The sequence below is a fragment of the Neovison vison genome, chromosome 2 (assembly GCF_020171115.1).
Source record: "Neovison vison isolate M4711 chromosome 2, ASM_NN_V1, whole genome shotgun sequence".
Lineage (NCBI taxonomy): Eukaryota > Metazoa > Chordata > Mammalia > Carnivora > Mustelidae > Neogale > Neogale vison.
Window position 1 is genome coordinate 152,292,239 of NC_058092.1, and position 25,612 is coordinate 152,317,850.

At 46.7% G+C, this 25,612-nt stretch overlaps 1 protein-coding gene and 1 long non-coding RNA gene across 3 annotated transcripts; one reads left to right on the forward strand and one right to left on the reverse strand.

Annotated features, from left to right (window-relative positions):
• Nucleotides 1-11,141: 11,141 nt before the first annotated feature.
• Nucleotides 11,142-16,359, reverse strand: LOC122900582. The gene is made up of 2 exons (XR_006383271.1): nt 14,288-16,359; nt 11,142-12,828 (listed from the first exon to the last, which is right to left on the reverse strand). It is a non-coding gene; the product is annotated as an uncharacterized LOC122900582 (long non-coding RNA).
• A 3,077-nt stretch (nt 16,360-19,436) lies between these two features.
• IRF2BP2 (interferon regulatory factor 2 binding protein 2) lies at nt 19,437-25,002 on the forward strand. 2 transcript variants are annotated; one of them, XM_044239340.1, is made up of 2 exons: nt 19,437-20,644; nt 21,275-25,002. In XM_044239340.1, exons 1-2 carry the CDS (start codon nt 19,648-19,650, stop codon nt 21,988-21,990), a joined length of 1,713 nt encoding a protein of 570 aa, XP_044095275.1. In that variant the 5' UTR covers nt 19,437-19,647; the 3' UTR covers nt 21,991-25,002. The 2 variants fall into 2 exon arrangements, with proteins under 2 accessions (XP_044095275.1, XP_044095274.1); XM_044239339.1 differs by having other exon boundaries at nt 19,439-20,692.
• Nucleotides 25,003-25,612: the final 610 nt, after the last annotated feature.

The window sequence follows — 25,612 nt, forward strand, 5'->3', positions numbered from 1 at the left end:
TTCCAACTTCCTTTATAGAATTTCTGATTATCCCACTGCTAGTAACCAAGTCAGCAATAAATTCTCTGTTTCTCTTACAAATCAAAAGTTGCCCAGGAACATTTCCTGTTAATCCCTGTTTTAGAGTATTGCGTAATGCCCAGATTCTTCTTTCAGGGATAAAGGTGACAAACCGATTTGGATAAAAACAAAATAAGCAAAATAAAACAAGAGGTTATAGTGACATTTTCTGTTTTCACATCAGAGCTTTAGCAGGAAAATCTATTTGGCTCACTTATTTTTGAATGGAGAGCAAATAATGCTTCAGGTGTAAAAGGAGAAGAACCGGGGTGCCTGGGTGGCTCAGTTGGTTAAGCGTCTGCCTTCGGCTCAGGTCATGATCCCGGAGTCAGGCTCCCAGGCCCGCAGAGAGGCTGCTTCTCCCTCTCCCCCTGCCTCTCCTCCCAGCTCATTTTCTCTCTATCTCTCTGAAATAAATAAATACATAAAATCTTAAAAATAAAAATTAAAAAATAAAATTAAAATTAAAATAAAAAAAGAAGAACTTACTACTTATAGTAAGGACAATGTTACCAAGAAAAAGTAGAGGATGGACACTCAGAAATAGGTAACAACTCCTGTCACAGGAAGCAAGGGACAGTTTCTGTCACAAGAAGAGGAGGTGCACTGAAGGGCTAGTAAGCAAATACTTATCCTCTCCCAGTAAGGAGGTGACATGCTCTAAAACCCAGGGACGACACAGTCCACCACAGATTTTGTTTCACTCTGATGCTTCACCGCAAATATCTCCAGGAGTTTTCAGCCACCCCAAAAGTTCTTAAAATAAAATTACTGGGACACCTGCGTGGCTCAGTCAGTTAAGCTGCTGCCTTTGGCTCAGGTCCTGATCCCAGGGTCCTGGAATCGAGTCCCAAATTGGGCTCCTTGCTCAGCGGGGAGCCTGCTTCTCTCTGCCTCTACCTGTCACTCTGCCTGCTGTGTTCTCTCTCTCTGACAAATAAGTAAATAAATAAAATCTTAAAAAAAAATACTATCTTATAATTAAGCAAGTTAATTTTAATTTATTCTTTTGTTTCCTTAATAGTATGGAAAGCTTTGAATGGTCTGGGTAGACTCCATAATCTGGTGTTAAGGATTGACAGGAACTCCACCAGATTAGGGTATACAGAGAAACAATGGAGGAACACAGGATTCATGACTTAACATGATCACAGACTCCACCGTAGAATTCCTGGTTGTGAACTTTTATATATAATGCATTCATTTTGAGATTCTACATTCCCAATTTCTCTTTACATTGTACGTTTATTGACTTTTTCAAAAAAAATCTTGAGTTTACTTAATTGGCAAAATATACTACATTGCGTGAAAGAAAGATACTGGCTGGGTGGGTCCACCTGTGAGCTTGATGCGTACAATTATTTTTTTTAAGATGTTATCTATTTATTTGACAGAGAGAGTGGGAGATCACAAGCAGGCAGGCAGAGAGAAAGGGGGAAGCAGGCTCCGCACTGAGCAGAGAGCCCAATGCGGGGCTCGATCCCAGGACCCTGAGATCATGACCTGAGCCAAAGGCAGAGGCTTAACCCACTGAGCCACCCAGGTGCCCCAGCTTACAATTATTTTATATAAATATTGCCCAAATGACCAGTATGTGGCAGACATTTGCAATAACATTCTAGAAGGACTTAGTGGGTCTGATTTAAGTGAAGAGTCCTGAAAAGATATAGCCTATAAAAAATAAAAAGGGAGAGGGGTTCCTGACTGGCTCAGTCCCCAGAGCATGCAATTCTTGATCTTGGGATTGTGAGTTCAAGCCCCATGTCAGGCCTAGAGTTTACTTAAAAAAAAAAAAAAAAAAGAATATACATATATAAAGAGTGATAGAAAACCATAATTACCACTGGGAAGAAACTGAGGAGATTTGGATATTTATAAATCAACCGAAAGCAGAGGTGATTTAACAAAGAGAGAGAGGGCACAATTTTTGGATTGTGTCAAGCCTTGAATTCTACTCTGGCTACTTCACAACTATGTAAACCTCCCCAAGTCACTTGATGTCTCTGAGTCTCAGTTTCTCCAAACTGTAAAAGAGGGATGATAACATCAGCCTCCTAGGGATCAGTGTATATAAGGTGTCTTATGGACAGTGCCTGGATCAGAGTAAACACTTGAAATACAGGGGCTATTGATAATAATCAGTGGGTTGGCATCACTCGTCCAGCCCCGGGCTTGGTATCAGGTGCAGCTGGGTGATAGAAAAGGTAGATTGTCTATAAAGATTATTGCTTTCACAAGACTCGGCCAAATAGCACACATGACATTGTCAAGAAATCCATTATCACGAGCATCAGTAAGTGCTAAATTCTGGGATGCTACACAAGTACCCTGTGGGGTACAGAGGAAAGAAACCAGTGATGATGGGTAAACCCGGGGCTACACACATGGGGACCTGATCTGAGCTTTGAAAACCATGTAGAGTTGGAATAGGTAGGAAGGGAACATTTAAGGTGACCATACCCAGGACAGAGTAGTCCCCCCAGACTACCTAAAAAATGAGTGAATGACTGAATCTAGAACCGAACAAAAGACAAAGACAGCAAATCCAGTTTATGGGCCAGTGAGCCAGTGAGGGCAGTCTTTTTTTTTTTTTTTTTTTAAAGATTTTTATTTATTTGACAGACAGAGATCACAAGTAGGCAGAGAGGCAGGGAAGCAGGCTCCCTGCTGAGCAGAGAGCCCAATGCAGGGCTCGATCCCAGGACCCTGAAATCTTGACCTGACCCGAAGGCAGAGGCCACCCAGGCACCCCATGAGGGCAGTCTTTAATTGCCACCTCTGGTGGGTGTTCATGTGCATAGAGACATGTTGGCCTGAACAGAGGGATCCACCTAGGCAGGGCCTTAAAAACTGGTAAGGAGTTTGGGTTGAAGTAGTGGAATTATGCAGCAGAGGGAAAATATGATAAAAAGAGTGCAAAGGTCAGTTCAGGGCTGGGTCAGGAATTGTGTTGTAGGAGGAAGTGGGAATGCACTGAGAGTCCGATGAGAGGGAAGGAAAGCAGGGCGGAGGGACAGACAACCAGATCCAGTTAGGGACAGCAGTGAGTGTGGGACCTAAAGCCCAGCCAGATCTCCAGGTAAGGGAGGGAGAGAGGACATGAGCTGAAGGCTGGCTCATAATGACTACAAAATTAGTAGTAATTCTAATAAAGAGACTGCAGAGCCGAAGAGCAGGAGAAGGTGAGCTCAGGGATGTGTTTGTTGGTTTTGAGCCAGTGATGAGAGACACAAGTGGAAAATATCCCAAGGGCAGTCAGAAGTTCAAAGTTAGAATCTGACACAAAGATAGAGGGGGAGAGAGATTTGGAAGTCATTAGTACAGAAACAGTGAACAAAAGTAATGCAAGAGATGAGGTCCCGGATGGGGAGCGAGATAAATAGAAAGAAACTAGAATACCAAAGACTAAGTTTAAGGCAATGTACATGAACCCGAAAATGGTCAGCTGTCATTATCAGGGCTGTATTATAACGTCCGTGGTTCCTGGAAATGCTGTGGGCGTTTTTGCCTTTGTGGGCCCCTTCCTCCATGAAAAACCGTCCTACAACTGCAGCGGTATAAAGACAAATACAATCGAGACTGAATTCTTTAATATATATTCACTATTGTTATACTACTTTCTCCTTCTGATTTTATTTTTATTTTTTTTTAAGATTTTATTTATTTATTTGACAGACAGAGATCACAAGTAGGCAGAGAAGCAGGCAGACAGAGAGGAAGGGAAGCAGGCCCCCCGCTGAGCAGAGAGCCCGATGCGGGACTCGATCCCAGGACCCTGAGATCATGACCCGAGCCGAAGGCAGCCGCCCAACCCACTGAGCCACCCAGGCGCCCCCTCCCTTCTGATTTTAAAAGAAATTAAAATATTTTAGGGTGCCTGGGTGGCTCAGTTGGTGAAGCGTCTGCCTTAGGCTCAGGTTATGATCTCAGGGTCCTGGATGGAGCCCTACGACCCATGCTCAGCAGGGAGCCTGCTTCTCCCTCTCCTGCTGCTGCTCCCCCACTGCTGCTCGTGCTCTCTCTCACTCTCTTTCTCTCTCTCTCAAATAAAAAAAACAAAATTTTTTAAAAAATTAAAACATTTTCAAACATTTTAAAAAATTACAACTTTTCTTTAAAAGTATCATTGGACCTCTTATGCCTAACAGTGTGAATAATCCAAAATAATGGGTAATTTTTAAAAACCCATGTACAGTGGACTTCAGTGTGTGTGTGTGCATTGCGTGTGTGCACATGGGTGCAAGTGCATGTGCATGTGTGTGCATATAAGGGGAAATCTGCTTTTAAAAAAAATATATCATAAGCTAAGATATTAAGTAACTTTGATCCTCACAGGTACATAACCTTTGTTCAATTTAAGGGGCCCTGAACGGAGATGTGTGGGCAGAGTGGATTCAGGGTGAGATGGAACCAATGGTTCTTGTACTTTACTGTGTATATAAGAAAGGAATTTTGTTTTTATTTTTATTTCTTATTTTATTTTTTTAAGATTTTATTTTTATATAATCTCTACACCCAACATGGGGCTTCAACCCACAACCCTGAGATCAAGAGTAGCACAGTCTACCAACTGAGCCAGCCGGTCAGCCGGTCTTGGGTTCTGCCTCTTGGAGAGTATGATTCCCCTGCCCAAATGTGCCTGTACATCCCCAAAGGAGTTGTTTTCAGAATCATTGTTTGTGGTTTTGATGTTTTAGGGGCTTAATTCCTACAACTATTTCCTGGGAAAAGGAGGAGTCACAGTGTACCTCCCACAAAAATTGGAAAGCTGAAGCAGAGGAAGTTTAACTCTAAAGAATTCTGGGTCTCGGGTGAAGAAAAAGCTGGACGAGAATCAGACGGCCTTCCAGGATTTCCTTCATTGTCAGAGCTTCCAGGGAGAGCAGCAAGGACACAAATACCAAGAAAACAACACTAGGGGACAGAGGCTGAGGAAGTTCTTCAACATCGAGGTTCAAGGCAGGGCCCCAGGCATTTATTGAGTATCTACTATGTGCCAAGCACTCAGGACACTATAGCCTGGAGTAAAGCAGGGGACGGTAGATCACGTACCTTAAGAACTTTTGAAGTTCTTGCCTTCTTTAAGATCAGTAGGCACAGGATATTACTTTAAGAGCCAAAGTGAGAAAAAGCGTGGAAGGAGTGTGCACAGAAGTGGTGCGTGAGTCAGGAAGGATTAGAGATAAGAGTCTCTTGGAGATGGTCACAATGAGGTCATTGGCAGCTTTGGTGATAACTACTTCCTGGAGCGGTGGGTGTGGAGGGATGCTAAGTAGCAGGGCTTGTCCCTAAAGTTAAGATCCTCGAGTCTGGCCATGGGAGGTAGAAGAACTGGTTGGTTTTAGAAAAAAAAAAAAAAAAAAAAGTCTGCTTCAGCCTTGTCCAGAAATACCAAACATAACGAAAGCCAGTGTGAATCAAGGGCTTGTCATGTGCCTTACAATGTTCAAGACCCTGCGTATGTTGTTTTACCCTTCTATCAACCTTTGCAGCAAGTACTGTTTTTATACCCATTTCACAGATAAGGAAATGGAGACCCAGCAAGTTCAAGCTACTTGCCTAGGCTCACACAGCTGGTAAAAGTGGCAGAACTGGAATAAAACCCTGGCTCTCTACCTCTAGGCCCCGCACTCTTAAAGGCTGGGTGGTATCTACCCAAACTGGGTGGTCTCTGGACATATTAGTAAATCTCACATTTACAGTTGACCCTTACACAGTGTGGGTTTGAACTAGGAGCATCCACTTACATGTGGATTATTACTCAAGAAATAAAAGGCAAATGTATTTTCTCTTATGATTTACTTAATAGTGTTCTCTTTTCTCTAGTTTCTTTTAAAAAGATGTATTTATTTATTCGAGAGGGAGAGAATGCGTGCAGAGGAGGGACAGAGGGAGAGAATCCCAAGCAGACTCCCCAGGGAGCGTGGAGCCCAACGCGGGGCCTGATTCTGCAACGCTGAGTTCACGACCCAAGCCCAAACCAAGAGTCAGATACTCAACCGTCTGAGTCACGCAGGTGCCCCTTTTCTCGAGTTTACTTTATTGTAAGAACACGGTATATAACATACATCATGTGCAAAATACGGGTTAATTGACTGTGTATGTTCTTAGTAAGACTTCTGGCCAACGGGAGGCTATTAGTGGTTAAGTTTTGGGAGCATCAAAGTTATGTGTGGATTTTAGACTATAAGGAGGTTGGCGCCCCTCAACCCTGCATTGTTCAAGGGTCAACTCTATGTCAACTTAGGAAGTAAAGCACAGAAAAGGGGTTTGGTGTGGAGCCACAGAGGCAGAAATGGCACCCATCACAGAGCCCGAGTTACCCTCCCAGGACTTCAGCCCTAGAGTGTCTGCAGACAGGGATTTGGTGCTCCTTGTACCATGAGATGCAGAGCCAGACAGCCAAGGGGAGCTGGGCCTTCATGAAAAAGAGCACACATTTAACTAGTCCCCAGCCCATATCTATCTATGCATTTCTGGTGTCCTCCAAAGGGAAAAGCTTTACTGGAGAAGAAGTGACTTTATTTCCTCTCTCTGAACATCTAGAAAATTCTGGGGCTTCAAAGCCCTTTCTCCATTAGGCCCAAGTAATCTTAGATACGTATTCCCCAATCCCCTTGGCCAGATGGATGGAAAACTCACTATGAACCTGAATTATTAAAAATACTTTAGTGGTGTATAATAATTAAATAACAATAAGTAATATAAATGTACACACACACACACACACGTCATCTTGGTTTTTGCTTTGGGTTCCTAACAGGGAAAATTCAATCAAGCATAAAGGGCTATAATTTGCTGCTTCTTTTATCAAAAGTTAATGACATTGCTTTATCCGTATAGAGTGTGTGTAACTGATCCATTGGCCTTTCTCTTTCCAGTAGTGAAAAAACATGCCATAGCAATGTGTGTATGTGGACAAAGGGAAAACCAGGAGGATGATTGTCATAATGATTGGGTAATAAAGTCAGGTCCTGAGTTTTGTGACTCTGATAATTGCCACTTCGACGACTGCCTCGCTTATGGAAAATGGTGGTGGAAAAACCATCAGGGAAACAGGAAGGGAGACAGTATTATCTGTCAGTTATAGTGTCAGCTCTAACTACATTACTGATAAAAAGAGGTACACATGTCTACCTCCCCAGTTTATTCTGTGCATACCTTTAAAAAGTATATGGTTTATAGTATATTGGTTATGTTTTTAAAAAACTAATACTACTTAAGTATTCTAGGGGAACTTATTATTTTTTTTTTACAGCCCAGTGGTAAATTATGGACTTCATGAAGTGTTTTTTTAATATAATTCTGAATAATCAACTCCGAATTTACATCTTTTCTAAGGGATACAACATTCCGTGTAGAATGTTCTTTAAGCTCAGTAATAGACCCAAACAGTTCTTAGCAATAAGAGAAGATTACTACAGAGAATTCACATGGAAAAATCAAGTCTTCCTTTTCATTATTTTGGAAATGACATTGGGAAGGGACAGACTGACATAAAACCTCAAGGCTGTGCCTGTATCTGGAGAGGCCACGTTGGTGACGTGTCCTGGTTAGAAAACTGCCTGGTTTTGCTCACTGAGCAGCTTGGAAATGCTCTGAGTTCAAGAGGATTAAGAAGAGAAGTGACCATGGTCATTTTCCCTCCTGACGTATTATAAAACAAATGGGCTGGAGTGATTTGCAAACTTTGTTTTCTTTTGGGACAACACAGTGAGCTGCCCTCTTGGGTGCCCCCTCGGGGTGGGGTGGGAGCAGGCATGGGGTCCTGGCCTTGGGGGTAGAATGTGGAGCTGCGCTGTTCTTCTGGGGGCACCATCCCAAGGGACACCTGAGGATGCAGCGTTGGCTGGGATCCAGGTAAATTGGAGGCTGTCCTAGAAGTAAGAAGATCCATCACACTTAGTAAGATCTTGGGTTGTAACGGCTGCCTTGAGCCTCCAGACATTTTTTATAAAGTTCTCCGTCATGAAGCCCTCTTTCTGCCTCTGCTGCCATATGTTTTTCCAGCTGGACCTCCACCAGTCTTCCGCTCTCCAGAAAGTTCTCATTCATTCAGCCCAAGCGTACCTCATTGGCTTTTCTCAGGGCTGCTGGAAGTTTCAGCGGGAGTCCTGGCCACGTGGAGAATCGAGCTCCCTGGGCGCGTAGAGGAAGGTCTCAGACTGGGAGTCTGTGCCTTCAGATGCTTTGCTTTTCTGACTCAGTTTAAATGTGGAGAAATGTAAATATACATATTTAAATATGTGAAGCTGCATCAGGAAAAAAAAAATCTTATTAGCATGCATTTCCTGTGATTCAGGCTTGCTCACCAAATCCTGCAGTAGGGAAATTTAAGAAGGGGTTTTTGTCCACAGACTGGGATCCCCCCACTTAACTCTGATCAGAGCCAGTGGCCTCCGAACCTTGTTTTCCATTGTTCATTTTCTATTCACCTGGGGCACTGGGGATGTTTTAGCTTTTCCAGATGCTGGTTTTCAGATTAGCTGACACAATGGTGGGAGTCACAACTCTGACACACTTTGGAGTTCTTACTTGTGGGACAAGGCTCACCCTTCCAAATTCTAAGCAAATAGTTTGCTCTTCGTGATTCAGACTTGGTTGCTGTCCTGTTGCTCATTTTTCCTTCATGTAAATTTAGAATTCAGTGCTTCAGCCTCCAAAGCCTAATTGAACAGGAAACTGTGCACACATTCTTTGTGGCAAATCCTCCTAGGAAAACCCTCATAAGGAAGTGGGCTGTCCGTGTAAAGATCTTACTTTATTGATGTGTTTGTATTTGATTTATAATAAAAATTGAGTCCACTTCCAGATTGTAATTGTGCCCGCATTGTGTACTGGTAAGTGCTGGGCTACACTTTGCCTTCTACTCCCTGCTCCCCACCCTCCTGGTTTCAGGCTGCTCCCCTGTTTGCAACTGCCATTTACGGCCCTATCTTTTCACATCACTGTGAAATCTGCCGGGGCAAAAATAATATCTACAGTAATGTGAAGAAGCCTAATGAAGAAGCAACTCAAATTAGCAGCACAAAATCCAGAATCTTGACACGGGTTAGCTTGAGTAGACCAATCACCTTCAGGGAGAGCTGTGAAGTCGTGCAATCTGAAACGGTAAAGTATTTTTAAAAAGTAGGCAACAGAAAGCAAGATTATGAGGAAATCACTCCGATGTTCACTTTCTTTCTAGTTTATCACTAAATGCTTAAATGAGAATATCCTCACAGTATTTCCAAACTGATTGTGTAACCGCTCAGAAGCTTGACGACGAACCCCGCAACGCTCACGATAATGCAAGTGGCATATATCTGGTAGGTTACCCATTAAACGACTGTGACAGATCGTATTTCTGGTTAATTGTTAGTTCCTTATGACCTTAGACTTTGCCTGTGTATTTAATAACACCATCTGCTGTCTCGGGTAGCAATACCACCTTTTTTACATGAGGATTACTGTTCTTACTTCGTAAACAACGGTGCTCAATGGGAGGTGTTGAAACTCCACCATAGAATTATTTAAATTATGCTACCTCTGCAAAGCTTGAAGAGAGAACTGCTTTTCTTCCTTATGCTGGCTCTGTTGGCTTCACCTAAAATATCATGATGGATATACCATAATAAAAGCATAAAAATGATTTCCAAGTTGTAGTCTTGGTCTGCAAGATGAAATGTTTTCAAAGAACTCGACTATTACGTCTGTCCTGTTTGGCTTCTTCCAGACTCGTTTCTCATAGTGTATAAATCTCTGGGAAATTTCCCAATAAAACAGACAATTAAGAACTAATTCCCACAAAGTGAAATGAGATGAGACTTACTATTTTCTTTTTTTTTAAACCATCACTCAAGATTACACCTCTCCATTTGGGGGCATGTTGAGAAAGCTGCTCACGAACGAGAAATATCAAAACATCTACTGACGTGTCTTCTATAATAAGGCAGATGGTGACGTGTTTTAAGTTGGGCTACCTTTGTTTGGGAGCCACAAACAGAAGCACCTATGAAATGAATTCTTGGTGGCTGGGGAGACGGGGTTGGGGGGGGAGCATTCATTTTTAATTTAACTAGGTTCATGCTGTACAAGGTACTAGACTGTAGTGTCGCTCTCCAACCCATGAATCACAACTTCCTAGAAAACAGGGGTTCTGTGGAGCGGTAGAACTGGTTTGCGCTGAACTGGTCTCTCCTGCACCAGGGGGCAGCTGCACCTCTCTGAGTCAGGACAGACACCGGTCACCAGTTCCTTTGTCTATCTGTCCACTAACCCGTTCCCAGCCTTGACCCCAAAACGAGCCAAGGTGAATGGGAATTGCTACTTGATTTTACTAGGGAAATGACAGCTCCTTAAAGGTGAAAACTTTTTTGCAACAGTAATTTTTCATTCCTTAACATGGTGACACTACTCAAAAAGTGGAAGGAGCATTGGAAGATAAAGTGCTCTAGGTCATGCCTACCTGATTTGGAACTGACTTTTGTGACGAACTGTGACAAAGCTCATAGGATTGACCGTCATAAGCCCAGCACTGACACGACCCATAACTGTATACTAAAATATGGACACTTGACAGGGTAGAGGTTTGGGGGCTGGTTTTTTTCGGGGGGGGGTAGTTAATTATGGGGAACCAGAGAGGTTGGCCTGAACACCCACCACATGAAAATAATCAAGAGGTCGTCTGCCAACAGAAAACAACTTCAAAAGTATGGAATGTAGAATTCTGAGCCTAAACCACTTGACAGCATCCCAAAAAGGCATGTCCTGACATGTTTTCAGTATAAGAGGGCTTCAGCATTCCAGGCTTTTAAAAGAATGTCTCCTGTTACAGCTAAAAGGGGCTGCTTCTCCTTTTCCACACTCTGAATTCATGGAATCTGGAAGTCTGATTCTGGGACACTCATTTTCAAATATATTGAGTAATTTTTTAATATGAAAAGCAAGGAATATGGATGGCTCTTTTTTGGTTTTAGAAAAATAGTTGATACGCCCACACATAAGTGCTTCCCACCAACACCATTTTTGAAGTATACAGAACTTCAGCAACGTCATTAGGGTTTTGTCATAATCAGAGTCAAATAAACGAAACACAAACAGAACGTTATGAATGTAATACTTCACTATAGGTAACAAATTTAAAACACAAGGATTCCTAGAACTTATCTCCCCCAACATCCTTTATAAATTCAGTATACAGCCAGCAGAGAAGCCGCCCTGCTATTAAGCAGAGGAATCCTGGGTGAGAATACCAAAAAAACCCTCAAAACAAGTTTCCACATCCTGCTGATCTATCCAGCCAAATGCCTGTCAGGGTATGGAACAGTTTTTCGTTTTACTCAACTGAGGTCCTCTTGAGTCTTCTGAAGGGGCTGTCAATAGATATTGAATCTTTGCCCATTTTATATGAAGTATATACATATATACATAATCTTTGCCATATATATGTATATATTAAGATATATAAATATATTTAAAATAAAGCGGTCTCTTGTGGAAATAAATATTTTCCATTAAGCCTTGAGACACTTCAATTGGGCATATTAATGCTGATACAGATACAGATGCTTTTGCCCTGGCTAACTTAAACTAAGTACAGACCGTGGCTTAGACACTCTTAGCTTGGGATCAGAGCCCAGACCAAGCAGACATAATGTTAGATGATGGGATAATCTGGTAGCCACATGACATCACAACTTTTATTTCGATGGCACCACGCCCCCCAAATCATGGGCAGACGCTCACTGGTCACTCCTATGCATTGTTTAGTGATGCCACGTGTGTCAGAAGAATGTGGGGCTTGGGTTTGTCAGAGTCCCCTGTATGCCAATGAAATTGCGCACCGTGGGAAGGGTCTGGGTGGAAATGGCATCGAGTTCAGCGTCTCATCTCCCAGTAGAGAAAAACGCCAGGCCCAGGGTGTCCAAGTGACCTGCCTCAGGTGATCTGCTGGGTGTGTGAACAGAACCTATGGTTCCTCACTCACTTCTTATGTGGGTATTTACATGTATGTAAAAAAAGAACCTGGGAAGAAAACAGAAATAGGAGGTAGCCCACCAGTGGGCTAAAGAAAGAACTGCAGTCCGGGAAACGTGGATTCTGGCGGTTGTTTACAGCAAAGTCTTCATTTCCCTGGTGCTCCAATAAATTGATAAAGTGAGCAGACATGACGTCTTAGTCATGGTGAAGAAGAACGAATTGATCTGTTAATGCAAATGTAGGCAGATCGATAGGTAGTGGAATAAAAGCAATCTGAAAAATGTTCAAAATCTAACTATCTCTGAAATGCTAAGAGATAGCCCCTAGGAAGTTCCCATGTGTGAAGTTCCCAGGCAAGTTTTCAGACCGGTTTCCTCACTAAGGAATTTGCTGGAAGGGCTGACAAGGCAGGCCAACAAGTCCATCAAAGTTCATCCGTACTTGCATTTTAGCTGTGACCAGCTTTTTAGTAAACACACTATATTTATGCAGTCGCAATAGGAAATCTTTTTCTCTATTTCTGTCCACCGGTGGTCTTTCGGCAGGGCACAAACTCGGGCTGTCTGTTCTGAAGACAAGTTTGGCTTTCTTCTTCTCTGTGTCAACTCAGTTCTGAGCGTGAATCTGGATTGTCTCGATGATTCTGCACTCCCCTTGGCAAAGAGGCATTGCCATGTGGGCACAGGAGCAGATGTGCTAATGCACACTTACTCCAATTAATAAATTACAGCCCATGATGAGTCTTTTAAGTTTTTCTTCCTTTTTTCCTTCTGCAGGGAGCCTTCTGTGTCTCCTCTGTACATAAAACTGACCACACACACACACAAAATGGAGAAATAATTTTACTGTTAAATATTTAGATCTTTGGGTATAATTAGAATATCACCTATACACATAAAATAATTGTTTTAAATGACAATATTATGTTTTTTCCCCCTATTCTATCCTTTGATGTGGAGAAGCTGTTGGGTGGGCCCTTAGTGCTTCTTTGGGAAGGACTATTCCAGAAATAGGTATAATTTAGTGTGTTACATGGAGGGGATAAGTTCAGGGTCTTCCTACATTGCCATCTTGGACTGGAACTTCTTCTTCTTCTTTGTTTCTAAACACATTAGACGAGAGCAAGTAAGCCACCAGAACAGGTTATTGAAACCCCATTGGTAAAGGGCAAATTTTCCCACTGATTGGCATTCTTTTATAAAATATGTTTTCAGCTTGTCAAGAGAAAGTCAGTCTAGTTCACACTGGCTCACTTCTTTTTCGTGAGGATTACAAACAATGACAATGAAGGTCTATTTGGAATAAGTTGAGATCATTTTGCTTCGCATAAGCCCTTTATAACCATGGAATGCTATGGAATATCTGACTTCGCTTTTTTTTTTCTTTTTTCTTTTCAGGGCCCCCTAGCCCCTTGTATTTATTTGTCTGAGTGCAAAGTAGCCAGGATTGGAATCCTATTAATAGGATGGGATTTTGCTTTTTGTTCTCAAGGAAACATGTTATAAGGATCTAGAGGTGCACTATTCCAATTTGGTGACTGCCCAAACCATATCCTTACCCGACTAAATCCCAGAATGGAAGTCTCTTATCTTACCACCAACATTGATTTTAATCTAAGGTTCATAAAGACCAGCACAAAATAGCTTGCTATTTAAGGAGTCCCATACCAGGCACAGCATAGCGGTAACTATCCCTCATCTCTACCATCTCCCTCTATCTGTTGTGACTGTTTGCTGTTCTTTGCTTGCATGTCCTGTGAACTATCTTAGAATTGCTTTTTTTCCCTATAAATATAGATAGAGATTGGCGCATCTTAATATTCTCTTTGTTGGGCGCCTGGATGGCTCAGTGGGTTAAAACCGCTGCCTTCGGCTCAAGTCATGATCTCAGGGTCCTGGGATCGAGTCCCGCATCGGGCTCTCTGCTCAGCAGGGAGCCTGCTTCCTCCTCTCTCTCTCTCTGCCTGCCTCTCCGTCTACTTGTGATTTCTCTGTCAAATAAATAAATAAAATCTTAAAAAAAAAAATTTTTCTTTGTTAACACTCACAAAATAACCAGAACAGGTTATTGAAACCCCATTGGTAAAGGGCAAATTTTCCCACTGATTGGCATTCTTTTATAAAATATATATATATAAAAAACTCCCTTGCTAGTTTTCTATACTGTGCTTACGTGATTTTTTTTTAATTCAAAATGCAAGTAGAATCTTCTAGACTGTATCATTAGACAACAGGACTCATACCTGGATTTCAGTTCTGACACTCACCGTTAATTCTACTGTAGGCAAATCACTCAATCTTTCAATACCTTAGGTTTCTGTTTCTGAAAAAGGATGACAAGATAATAAAATTCACGGTTGAAATATCTTTTTTGAATGTCCATATGAAAGGTATAATAAACATATAATAAACACAAGACAATTATATTATCCTTAACCTTTTAGAATTGTAACATCTTTCATTTTTTCAGTCCCCTTACTACTGAACGTGTATGCAGGAAAGTCACATTTTAAGTAGGTAAGCTAATTCACCTTCTTAATATTTTCAAACATTATCCTTGAGGTTAGTTCACTATTGTGTCAGCATCTTCCCAGTGATATCTTTTAAAGGATTTTGGTGAGTGTCTTAAATATCCGTTAAACCCACATTCAGACATTTTTCCAGAAAAGTACATTTCATCATGCTCTTTCCAAAAAGTCAATAGCAGGGTTCTGGCAGCAAATGGCTGTTGAATCCCTTCCAGTTCCCCTACAAATTTCCTTGCAGACTGAGCGAGTGTGTGACCTCAATCTCTCCTTTGTCTGTATTTTTCACTTAGCGCTTTAAATTCTGACACAGTAAGTAGTTAGCCTACATCAAGACCCCAATTTTTACTCTAAACGGGGAACTATACATATGTTTACACATAGACTGGTGACTAACAGCTTCTGTGTATAATATGTGAGTGATTAAGAGCTCCTGTGATTTTATTTGGCCTGATTCTTAGACCCTCCACAGAGAGTTTATCTCCCCCACATGCAAAAATCTCCTTAATATCCGAATGCTTTCTGTGCACAGGGGAGGCAAGCTACAGGGAGAGGTCACACAGAGGGAAAGTATTTCTAAAAAACTGTATTTGCAATTTGAAAACCAGTAGAACTGTCTCATAAAATGCCACTACTTAGAAGAAAGGCTCTTCTATCTATGACAGAAGGTTCATTTGTGTCACAACTCTCCATAGCGTGTACAGACGTATTCATGTAAACAGGTCTGTTCAAGTACTTATTTATAACTTTTTTTTTTTTTTAAGTAGAAAAGCCCTGAGTAGCACATGCACTCTTCAATCTTATGGCAGTTTTGTCCAAGTACAAGGAGCTGAGGATGTTATCCACAGAATCCCAAATGACACACAGGCTGCCTTTTTCCCTCCTCCTCCAAATATGCTGGGGTCAGAGTTTAAGAAGCTCTAGTATGGTTGCAACATCACGCTATTAATAGAAACTGCGCTCTGAAGAATGAAGGCTGTGATTCCACATGTGAATATAGGGTGAAGTGCATGAACTCACAAGCCTCCAGGAATACCACCTCGTGGACAGCACACACGTTGCAACCCTCCCCCAGCTGCATGTCCTTAGGGCAGAATTCCCTCAGGGTCCTCTGAAAGGAACCTTTTTTTTTTTTTTTTCTTTACATTGCCCTGTGGACTGTCAGTACAGCGCTGTGGTATGTTAACCACAGCATCTCCACTGGAGTAAGCTCCGGGACGGTTCAGATTTTAGATGTCTAATGCTCACAGGTGGGAGCCCATGTAAATTACAGTGTGGAGAGAGCAGATTCCTTCCACCCATCGAGCTATTGCTTAGAACTGCTCCCTTTGGTTAAACATCCGATCACTTCCCTTATTCCTGCTTTTTGATGGTATCATAATAAACGGCTTTCCTTTTGCTCCTAAACTGTGGATGATTTTTATATTTTTCAAAAAATCTTAGAAATTAGAGCTGGAAAGGACTGTTGCTTCATCTAATCTCGGCAGAGGTGTTCCCCGTAGAATGTTTTCTTTAGTTCTTGAGACAAATTCCAGTATTTCAGCAATCTGCTTAAAACCAGCCCCAACCCACTGCCCCACCAACCCTTCCTGCGGCTTCCACCTGCCTGTCCACGTATGAATGTGCAGGAGATCCCTGCAGCCAACCTGGTAACCTTGACTCTTGAGTGGCAAAGAAGATCATAATGCTCTTCTGAAAGGACCTGCAGCCTTAAGCAAGAGGGCAGAGTCTACGTGACTAAAACATACCAACTTCCTCTTTCATAAGTCATCACATGATGAACTACAATTACAATTCCTGCCTTGTCTCTGCGAATTGCAGACGCATTGCCTCACCCTAGAAGCCCTGCTTCTGTGTGTGGAGGAGGCGGCTCTTGAAGCTGCAGCAGCCGCTTTGGAAGGGATCCAACTCCAGTCTGTGCCGGGAGGGAGGGCGGAGGGTGGAAGACGAAAACAAAGCTATGTTTACTTAGCATAGATCGATAAAGCTGCTTAGGAGCTACATGAAAGGCCAGGCAGCATGAAAGACTTTTGATACAATATAAGGAATTGCTGTCCAGGATCCAGGGTCAACCTTAACCCCCTTGATCCCAGAGCCTTTTATGGCAAGGGAGACCAGAACTAAAATAGCCTCTACATTCTCCAGCAGGTATTTCATTAGGGAAGTTACATCGACATTAAACTCCTAGTGTAAAATAAAAAGGAAATGCCCTTCATTTGGAGAAGAAAAGCTCCATTCTACAAGAATCCTTACTTAGTCCCTCTCAAGGCAGAATTTGTATCTTGGTGTTTCTATTTTGGGATAGAATGGCAAGCTTTCCCTTGAGGGTATTTCAGTACCAGCTTGCAGGTAAAGGAGTATAATGACGCCAGGGCTCTAAAACAGGGTGGGTTTTTTGTTTTTTAATCTTCCAGTGACTGTCTGGGGTGGGGGGCATGTCTTGGGTGTGTCCAGATGGCTAGTTTGTCTGCAGCACAAAGCCCAGACCTCGTCCACTTCGGGCAGTGGCTCTGAGAGAGAAGTCACGTGCTATAATGAGTGGCACAGGGTCTCTCTGGAGAGTGACCAGAGGGACAGGTCCTGAAAGAGGCTCCAGACGGCAGGTATCGGGAGTGACCAAACCCACTGGCACCAGTTGCTCCAGGGAAGGAACTGGGCATGTCCAGTGCCCCCTGCTAGAGGAGGGTGAGGCAGGACTGCCATTGCAAGCAAGACCCGGGACCAGATGGGGAGACCTCGACGGCAAGCACATCTTCTCTGGAAATCCCCAGGAGAAGACATGCAGGATTGGCCTGTAAAAACATCTGGGCCTGGCATTACGTTTTCTGCGCCACTTTGGAACAGGTTTCTTCATGCTGCTGAGGCAGCTCCCTCCACTATTTCGCTAAGGGTGTTTTTCCTCTTCCTTGTGGTTAGTCCTTTGAAGCAACCTGGCATTTTCAACAGCAACAACTACAGAGAAACGTCAGCAGGATTTTTTTCTCTCTCCACCTACCGACCCAGTGGTAGGCAAGATAGTGTAATGAGTACCCTGCTCTTCCCACACGGGGCCAGCCCGGTCCCGTCTCAGCGGGCGCTGCGGGCCTGTTTTCCAACAAAAGCAGCTCCGAAGGGCCGCCCGTGCAGAGCCGAGGTGTCTGGGTCCCCACTGACAGTGACTAAGCCGCGTCTGTTAGTCAGTAAGACTAAGACCGGCCAGAAGCGATTCACCATAGCACACAGCAGCTCCTCCTCCCAATAAAAGTGGGACACTCGAGCACTCACTTCAGTCCGGGCACGGCCCGCAGCCGCCAGCACCGGCACAGCGCTGCGGGCCCAGCGGGCTCTGCGGCCGCGCCCCGCCTTCACGCCAGGCGGGTCCGCGCCCACCGGGGACCCCCGGGCCCGGGCCACGCCGTCGGTCCCGCCCCACGACGGCGCCGGGGAATTCCGCCGATGGCCCGGCCCGGCCCCGCGCAACCCCCCGGCCGGCCAGCCGGCCAACCCACGGCGCGCGCGGAGCCGGGCGCCCGCGCCCCCTCCAGCCCAAGTTTGGTCCCGAGGGCGGGGCCCGGAGGCCTTCTGTCGCCGGAGGGGGCGGAGCCTGCGCGGTGACGCGACCGCGCCGGCCGTAGACCCCGGATCCCTGGAATGTGCATTCGTTCAATGAGGCCGCCAGTGCCAGGGGCGCCGACTCACGTCCGAACGGAGCGTGCGCACTCGGCGGCGGCCGCGCACGCGGGCCCGCGGCTCTGCGCCCACGTCACGCGCCACCCGCGCGGTCCGACAGGAGGCGGCGGGGTCTGCCGGCGCCGCGAGGACCACCCCCACCCGCCGGTCCCGGCTCGGCAGGGCGGGCCACTGCGGAGGAGTTGGGGAGGGCGGGGCTGAGGCTGGCGAGGGTCCCCGGGCCTCGGCCGATCGGCGTGCGGACGCGGCCCCGGGCGCAGACTCCGCCGTTCGTGAAACTTAGGGCACCGCGGCGCGCGCGTGCGTCCCGACGGGTGCGAGTGTGCAAGCGCCCAGTGTGAGTCCACACGTAACTCAGAAACAGAACTGAGCCACGCCACACTGACAGTCCCCGCTCTCGAGACTGACAGCGCCAGTCACCGAGGGGCTTTTGAAAACACTAGCACTAGTGCGATTTGGCCCAAACGTCCTGGAGGGGAGGAATGGGGACCGAGTAGTGGAGGCAGCCGAGCGTTGGAACGGCCGCGCCGCCTTCCCCTCGGGGACACCGGCCGCGGCGCACTCGGGCGGCGCTGACCCGCGGGCGGGCGCCTCGGAGCCGGCTCTCCCGGCAGCGCTCGTTCTCTCCCCGCGCGGGGGGAGGGGTAGGGCGCGGGCGCGGGGGAGGGCGGGCGCGCGCGCGAGGGGAGGGGGCCCGCGCAGGCGCCGTGCGAGGCTGTCGAAGAATCAAGTCTGTAGAAGTGGAGCGGCCGCGGCGGCAGCAGCAGCAGCGACGGCGGCGGCGGAGCAGAGGCGGGCTGGGCGCTGACGCGGGCGCTGGAGAGCGGCGACGCCGGGAGCTGTGAGAGAACAGCGGAGCGACCCGTGGCCCGCGCCGCGCCCGTGCTCCACGCCGTCCGGCTGCTGCCGCCGCCTCGGCGCGGCATGCCCCGCCGCTCGGGCTGAGCCTGCCCCGGCGGCCGCCCCCCCGCCCCCCGCCCCCCCGGCCTCCCCGCCCCCCGCCCCGCACTCCGCGCCGGCCGCCGCCGCGACCTGCTGCGCTCCCCCCGCGCCCGCGCGGCCCGTCTTCGCCCCGGTCTGGAGGCCGGCCGCGGCCCCGGCCGAGCTCCCGCCGCCGCCGCCGCGCCCGCCGCGCCGCGCCGCCCCCGCCGCCCGCCCGCGCCCGCGCCGGCCGGGGGGACGTGCTGCCGCGGCTGCAGCCCCTCGCCCCGCGCCCGCCGCCCCTCGTGCCCCGGGGGCGCTGCGCGGGCGCCGAGCCTTCGCGGGCTTTGCCGCCGCCGCCGCCGCCTCTGCGGCCGCCGCCGCCGCTGGTGGGGGAGACGCGGGGTTGGGGGGGGAGGAGGGCGCGCGTGGTGCCGGCGGGGAGCGGCGGCGCCCCCTCCTCCTCCGCCTCCTCCTCCTCCTCCACCTCCAGCGCCGCGGGCTCCTCGGACATGGCCGCGGCGGTGGCGGTGGCGGCCGCGTCCCGGCGGCAGTCGTGCTACCTGTGTGACCTGCCCCGCATGCCCTGGGCCATGATCTGGGACTTCACCGAGCCTGTGTGCCGCGGCTGCGTCAACTACGAGGGCGCCGACCGCGTTGAGTTCGTCATCGAGACGGCGCGACAGCTCAAGCGGGCGCACGGCTGCTTCCCGGAGGGCCGCTCCCCGCCCGGCGCCGCGACCCCTGCCGCCGCCAAGCCGCCGCCGCTTTCGGCCAAGGACATCCTCCTGCAGCAGCAGCAGCTGGGTCACGGCGGCCCCGAGGCCGCCCCGCGCGCCCCGCAGGCCCTGGAGCGCTACCCCCTGGCGGCCGCCGCCGAGCGGCCCCCGCGCCTAGGCTCCGACTTTGGCGGCAGCCGCCCGGCTGCGGGCCTGGCCCAGCCGCCGACGCCGCAGCCGCCGCCCGTGAACGGCATCCTGGTGCCCAACGGCTTCTCCAAGCTGGAGGAGCCCCCGGAGCTGAACCGCCAGAGCCCGAACCCGCGGCGCGGGCACGCTGTGCCGCCCACCCTGGTGCCGCTCATGAACGGCTCCGCCACGCCGCTCCCCGCCGCGCTCGGCCTCAGCGGCCGCGCCGCCGCCTCGCTGGCCGCGGTGTCCGGGGCCGCGGCCGCCGGCCTGGGCTCGGCGCAGCCCGCCGAACTGAGCTCGCACAAGCGGCCGGCGTCCGTGTCCAGCAGCGCGGCGGTGGAGCACGAGCAGCGCGAGGCTGCGGCCAAGGAGAAGCAGCCGCCGCCGCCCTCGCATCGCGGCGCGGCCGACAGCCTGGCCACCGCGGCCGGCGCCACCGAGCTGGGCGCCGAGGGCGCTAGCAAAGGCCGCGGGCCCGGAGAGCAGGACTGGGTCAACCGACCCAAGACCGTGCGAGACACGCTGCTGGCGCTGCACCAGCACGGCCACTCGGGGCCCTTCGAGAGCAAGTTTAAGAAGGAGCCGGCCCTGACTGCAGGCAGGTTGTTGGGTTTCGAGGCCAACGGGGCCAACGGGTCTAAAGCAGGTAGGGGCGGCTGTGGAGCGAGGGCCCTAGGGGAGAAAGGGGGGCGCAGAGCAGAGGAGGGGGGTGTTCTTTCCATTCACCATTCTACCCCAGCCCAGAAACAACAAACACCCAACTTCCTGATCTGCCTGAGGCGGAACCAGTGCTTAGTGGCAACGTGTTCCTGTGCTGAAGCAGCACAACAGAGATGAGTCAGACTGGGCTGATAGGCACTGACACAGGGTTTTCCTTTCCCAGCACATTCTTGGATGGGAGCGTGAGGGCACCAGCCACCTTTTAACCTGTTGGGGGATGTTGACGATAGTGTGCACAGTTCAGCCTGGGTACATGCATGCTTGTGTAGAAACAGGCCGTTGCATAGGTGCTGTGTTCTGTGGCCTTTTAAAATCCTGCCCCAGAGCCCCGTGAGTTTTAAGTGTTGTGAGTTGCACGTGCACTGGAAATTCATGTGAGATTTTCTGTACAGGCTTTGAGAGAACAAATTATTTAGTGAGTCTTGTGTTAGTAAAAGAACCGTCCTTTTCGGTGCACATCCGTTTATTTTGTTTTTGTTTTTTCCCTTTTCTTTTCTCCTCCTGCCAGTTGCAAGAACAGCGAGGAAAAGAAAGCCTTCTCCAGAACCAGAAGGTGAAGTCGGGCCCCCTAAGATCAATGGAGAGGCACAGCCATGGCTGTCCACACCCACAGAAGGGCTCAAGATCCCCATTACTCCTACATCCTCTTTTGTGTCTCCACCACCACCCACTGCCTCACCTCATTCCAACCGGACCACACCGCCTGAAGCGGCTCAGAACGGCCAGTCGCCCATGGCAGCCCTGATCTTAGTGGCAGACAATGCAGGGGGCAGTCATGCCTCGAAGGATGCCAACCAGGTTCACTCCACTACCAGGAGGAATAGCAGCAGTCCACCCTCTCCGTCCTCTATGAACCAAAGAAGGCTAGGCCCCAGAGAGGTGGGGGGCCAGGGGGCCGGCAGCACAGGAGGACTGGAGCCAGTGCATCCTGCCAGCCTCCCAGACTCTTCTCTGGCAGCCAGCGCCCCTCTATGCTGCACCCTCTGCCACGAGCGGCTGGAGGACACCCACTTTGTGCAGTGCCCGTCTGTCCCTTCGCACAAGTTCTGCTTCCCTTGCTCCAGACAAAGCATCAAACAGCAGGGAGCTAGTGGAGAGGTCTATTGTCCCAGTGGGGAAAAATGCCCTCTTGTGGGCTCCAATGTCCCCTGGGCCTTTATGCAAGGGGAAATTGCAACCATCCTTGCTGGAGATGTGAAAGTGAAAAAAGAGAGAGACTCGTGACTTTCCGGTTTCAGAAAAACCCAATGATTACCCTTAACTAAAACTGCTTGAATTGTGTATATATCTCCATATATATATATATATATATATATATATATATATACACACACACACACACACACACACTCACACACACATATATATATATATACATATATATATATATATCCAAGACAAGGGAAATGTAGACTTCATAAACATGGCTGTATAATTTTGATTTTTTTGAATACATTGTGTTTCTATATTTTTTTTTGACGACAAAAGGTATGTACTTATAAAGGCATTTTCTTCTTTTGTTAATGTTATTAGCATATCTTTGTGCTTTATTATCCTGGTGACAGTTACCGTTCAATGTAGGCTGTGACTTGCGCTGCTTTTTTAGAGCACTTGGCAAATCCGAAATGCTTCTAGCTGTATTTGTATGCACTTATTTTAAAAAGAAAAAAAAAAAGCCAAATACATTTTCTGACATTGTAAGATTGCCTTACTGTCTGTTATTCCTTACTGCTGGCCCCTCTCTCAGGCCGGAGGCCAGTTGGTGGAGAAGGAAATGGAATGAGCGAAGGGGGCACTGTTGTGAAGTGGGCAGCATGCCACTGAGAAATGTCACCAAGTTTACCCCAAAACATTGTCCTCTCAGAGTAGCAGGAAAACAGATTTTGAGTCTTTCTCTGTTTTGTTCTTAAAGTTCAGTTGTTGGGATAGTGATGACTGCCTGAGAGTTGCTGCTGAGAGATTTTTTGGACTGTGTGGTTTTGGGGAGGGGGGGATTTTTCTTTTTTTTTTTTGAAAGGCAAAGTTGACCACTGTTCACTGCCCACGTGATCAGTTGTAAGATTACAATGCTGCATGCTCGTTGGTTACATAATACACAATTCAGTGACTGAAGGGCAGTGATGATGGATGGTGGCGTGTGCAAGATGGCACTGCCGTCTTTGAGCAGAGCCCTCTGCAGCATCACCTTGTCTTTTTAAACACCCCAGAGCTCTGTTTGGTGGTGGTGGTGTCGTTTCCTTTGAAAAGAGTCGCAAGAGAAGTTACAGTTCAGGTGAACTTGGAGATTGTGGGATTGGTTTCGTTTCTGTTTTGTGTTTCGTTTTGTTTTGTTTTTTATCATTTACCTGTAGTGCTATTGCTGTTGGTACTATCACCTACTCCCTGTTTCTAGTGAGTGCTAAATACAGTATGGTACAATGACAGTAACAGTGCGTGGTGCTGCCGGGACTGCCCGTGGGCATATCAGTGACAGCCCAGATGGGGGTGGAGGAAACCTGTAATTTCCTTCTTACGTGTGTTTGAAATACCAAGTGAATAATACTGTTCCTCTGGAAAAAAAAATGATAAACTAGTGAAAATTAAAGAAAGGGTTTTAATAATAGGCAGGCCCCACCTCTCAAACTATTCTTAGAAACCTTTTGTAAACTAATTTCTTTTGATTACTATTTTGCATCAGTAAAATGATTTTTTTAAACCAATAAATCATCTGTTATTAGAAATAGTTGTCTCACAGTGATACTGGTTTTTCTTTTGTGCTGTTACGATTTAACATTGACAGGAACACTATTTTAAATCCTTTTATGTTCAGGTGTTTGTAACTTGGCCCTATAATTAGGCTGAATCATGGCTTCAAGGTCTACTACAACTTACGTGTATCGTTTATGACCCAGCTTCTATTTTAATTTGAAAATAGAGATTGTTACCCTCTTTGGAGTCTTTTTTAGTTACGTTTTTGTCTTTTTTAAATTGCTCAAATATTTTTTAATGGTCCGTTTATTAACACTTGAAAATCAGATACTGCACCAAATACAGTATTTTTGTTGTAGTGTTTTTAATGAGGGCACCTATTATTAATGCTGTGCAAATTCATGTTACCGGTCATTGTTATATTACAAACAGACTTGCATGATTAACCAGTTTGTTGTTACACTTTTTTTTTTTAATTGGCGCATCTATGACTCAGATCAGACTGGTTTCTCTTATGTAAATGCACACTTGCAGAAACACAGAGTCAATTTTACATGCCCATAAAGACATGTGTAAAGAATTCAACTATTATGGTTTGTTGTATAAATGTGTATCTAAGCACTTTATTATAAACTGGAATTTGACCTCATAGATTTTACAAGTTGATCAGTCATTTGACCTAATTCGTGGTAGCTATCTGTATGCTTTGCAGTCTCAATACAGATAAGCTTTCTAAAAAGATTAGTAAAGAACCATCCTGCTGTTTTGAATAAGTCTATCCAGCTGTGGAAAAGACAACCTCTGGTTTCTCTGTGCTGGTGTTTAGGGAGCGGGGGAGAACAGGAATAGCTTTAAAGGGCTGTGTGTTGAGGTTACTCCCATTAAAAACTAAGGTCTGCATGAGGCCGCCTGGCCCTTGGGTGGCCTTCGTGGAAGGCTTGCAGCTGTAAAATGTTGATCCGGGTTATTTTTCTGGCATTCACTTAAGTTAAAAAGTTAACGCTGGGGCATGGGTTTGATCTTTTGTTGTACCTGATGGCAGTGCAGACATCCTCCACAGCTGGATAAAAATGTCAGAAAGCTACTTACTGTACATGGGCAGTATCCGATTTCAGATCCTAAATATTTCAGCTGTGCTTTTAATACTCAAAATATTAGGGGATGGGGTGTTGAAGCTTTCCCTTTTTTGCTTTAACATTTATAGAATTTAACAGATGTACTGTCTTTCATGTGGCCTCACATTAAAAGTTATGAGAACATACACATGGTTTACAACTTTTACTATATACCTTTCCTTGGCCACCAAGTATTTTTAAAGTGTGCCACCTTTTAACCTTTACTTTTTTTTTAAGTTGAAGGTGATACTTTTTCTATATATGATGAAACTCATGTCAGCTTAAGTGAGTGTAATCTCAGATACCAACATTATTATATTTTAAAGTCACGCTATGGAAAAATCACCTGCATTCTGTCATGTGTCAGATTTACAGTACCTTTTTTTTTCTTTAACTTTTAGCATTAAATAAAAATAAAATTGGGAGCACTGAACATTTTCTGAGGCCTTTTTTAATTTTTTAAAGTAAGCTCAGAATGGCTATTGTTTTCATCACTAATGGCGGTGTGACCAAAGGATGTGTAGGGTTTGGGGTTGGGGTTTGACTGGAACTGCAGGAGAAGAACAGGAGATAAAAGACCCGGAACAAGGCAACCGATGGTAGGGGGGTGGAAAAGTGCTAGGGAACGGGGAAAGGGCAACTGGATAAGGGAAACAGATAAAGAGAAGAGCTGAACAAAGTACAGCTCCAAAGCACTTGTTTATTTTTCAACTTGCTGTACCGCCAGCCACTCTGCAATTGTAGACTGGAAGGAAAAGATCCTGACAACATTAAAAAGGCTGTCGAGACATGGAGTTCCTCTCTGGAAAGCTCTGAAACGAAACGGCCATGATGGGCTGTAGGAAATGCACTGAAGACAAAAGAGGGGGAAAACAGCCTACCTTTTGGAAAGCTGTGTAATAAAGTCAGAGCGAAAGCCAGGTGTGAGGTTTATTGATGTCCTGAAATCTGAATTTATAAATAAGAGATAAGAGGTGGGAAGCACCAAGACCCATTTGCAAGACATCGGAAGACAGTTCCTAGATGTTTGCAGCCTTTTCATT

Coding starts and splice junctions, on each gene's coding strand:
- IRF2BP2 (XM_044239339.1), top strand. CDS start 19,648: ATGGCCGCGGCGGTGGCGGTGGCGGCCGCGTCCCGGCGGCAGTCGTGC. Junction 20,693..21,274: donor GGCCAACGGGTCTAAAGCAG/GTAGGGGCGGCT, acceptor TCCTCCTGCCAG/TTGCAAGAACAGCGAGGAAA.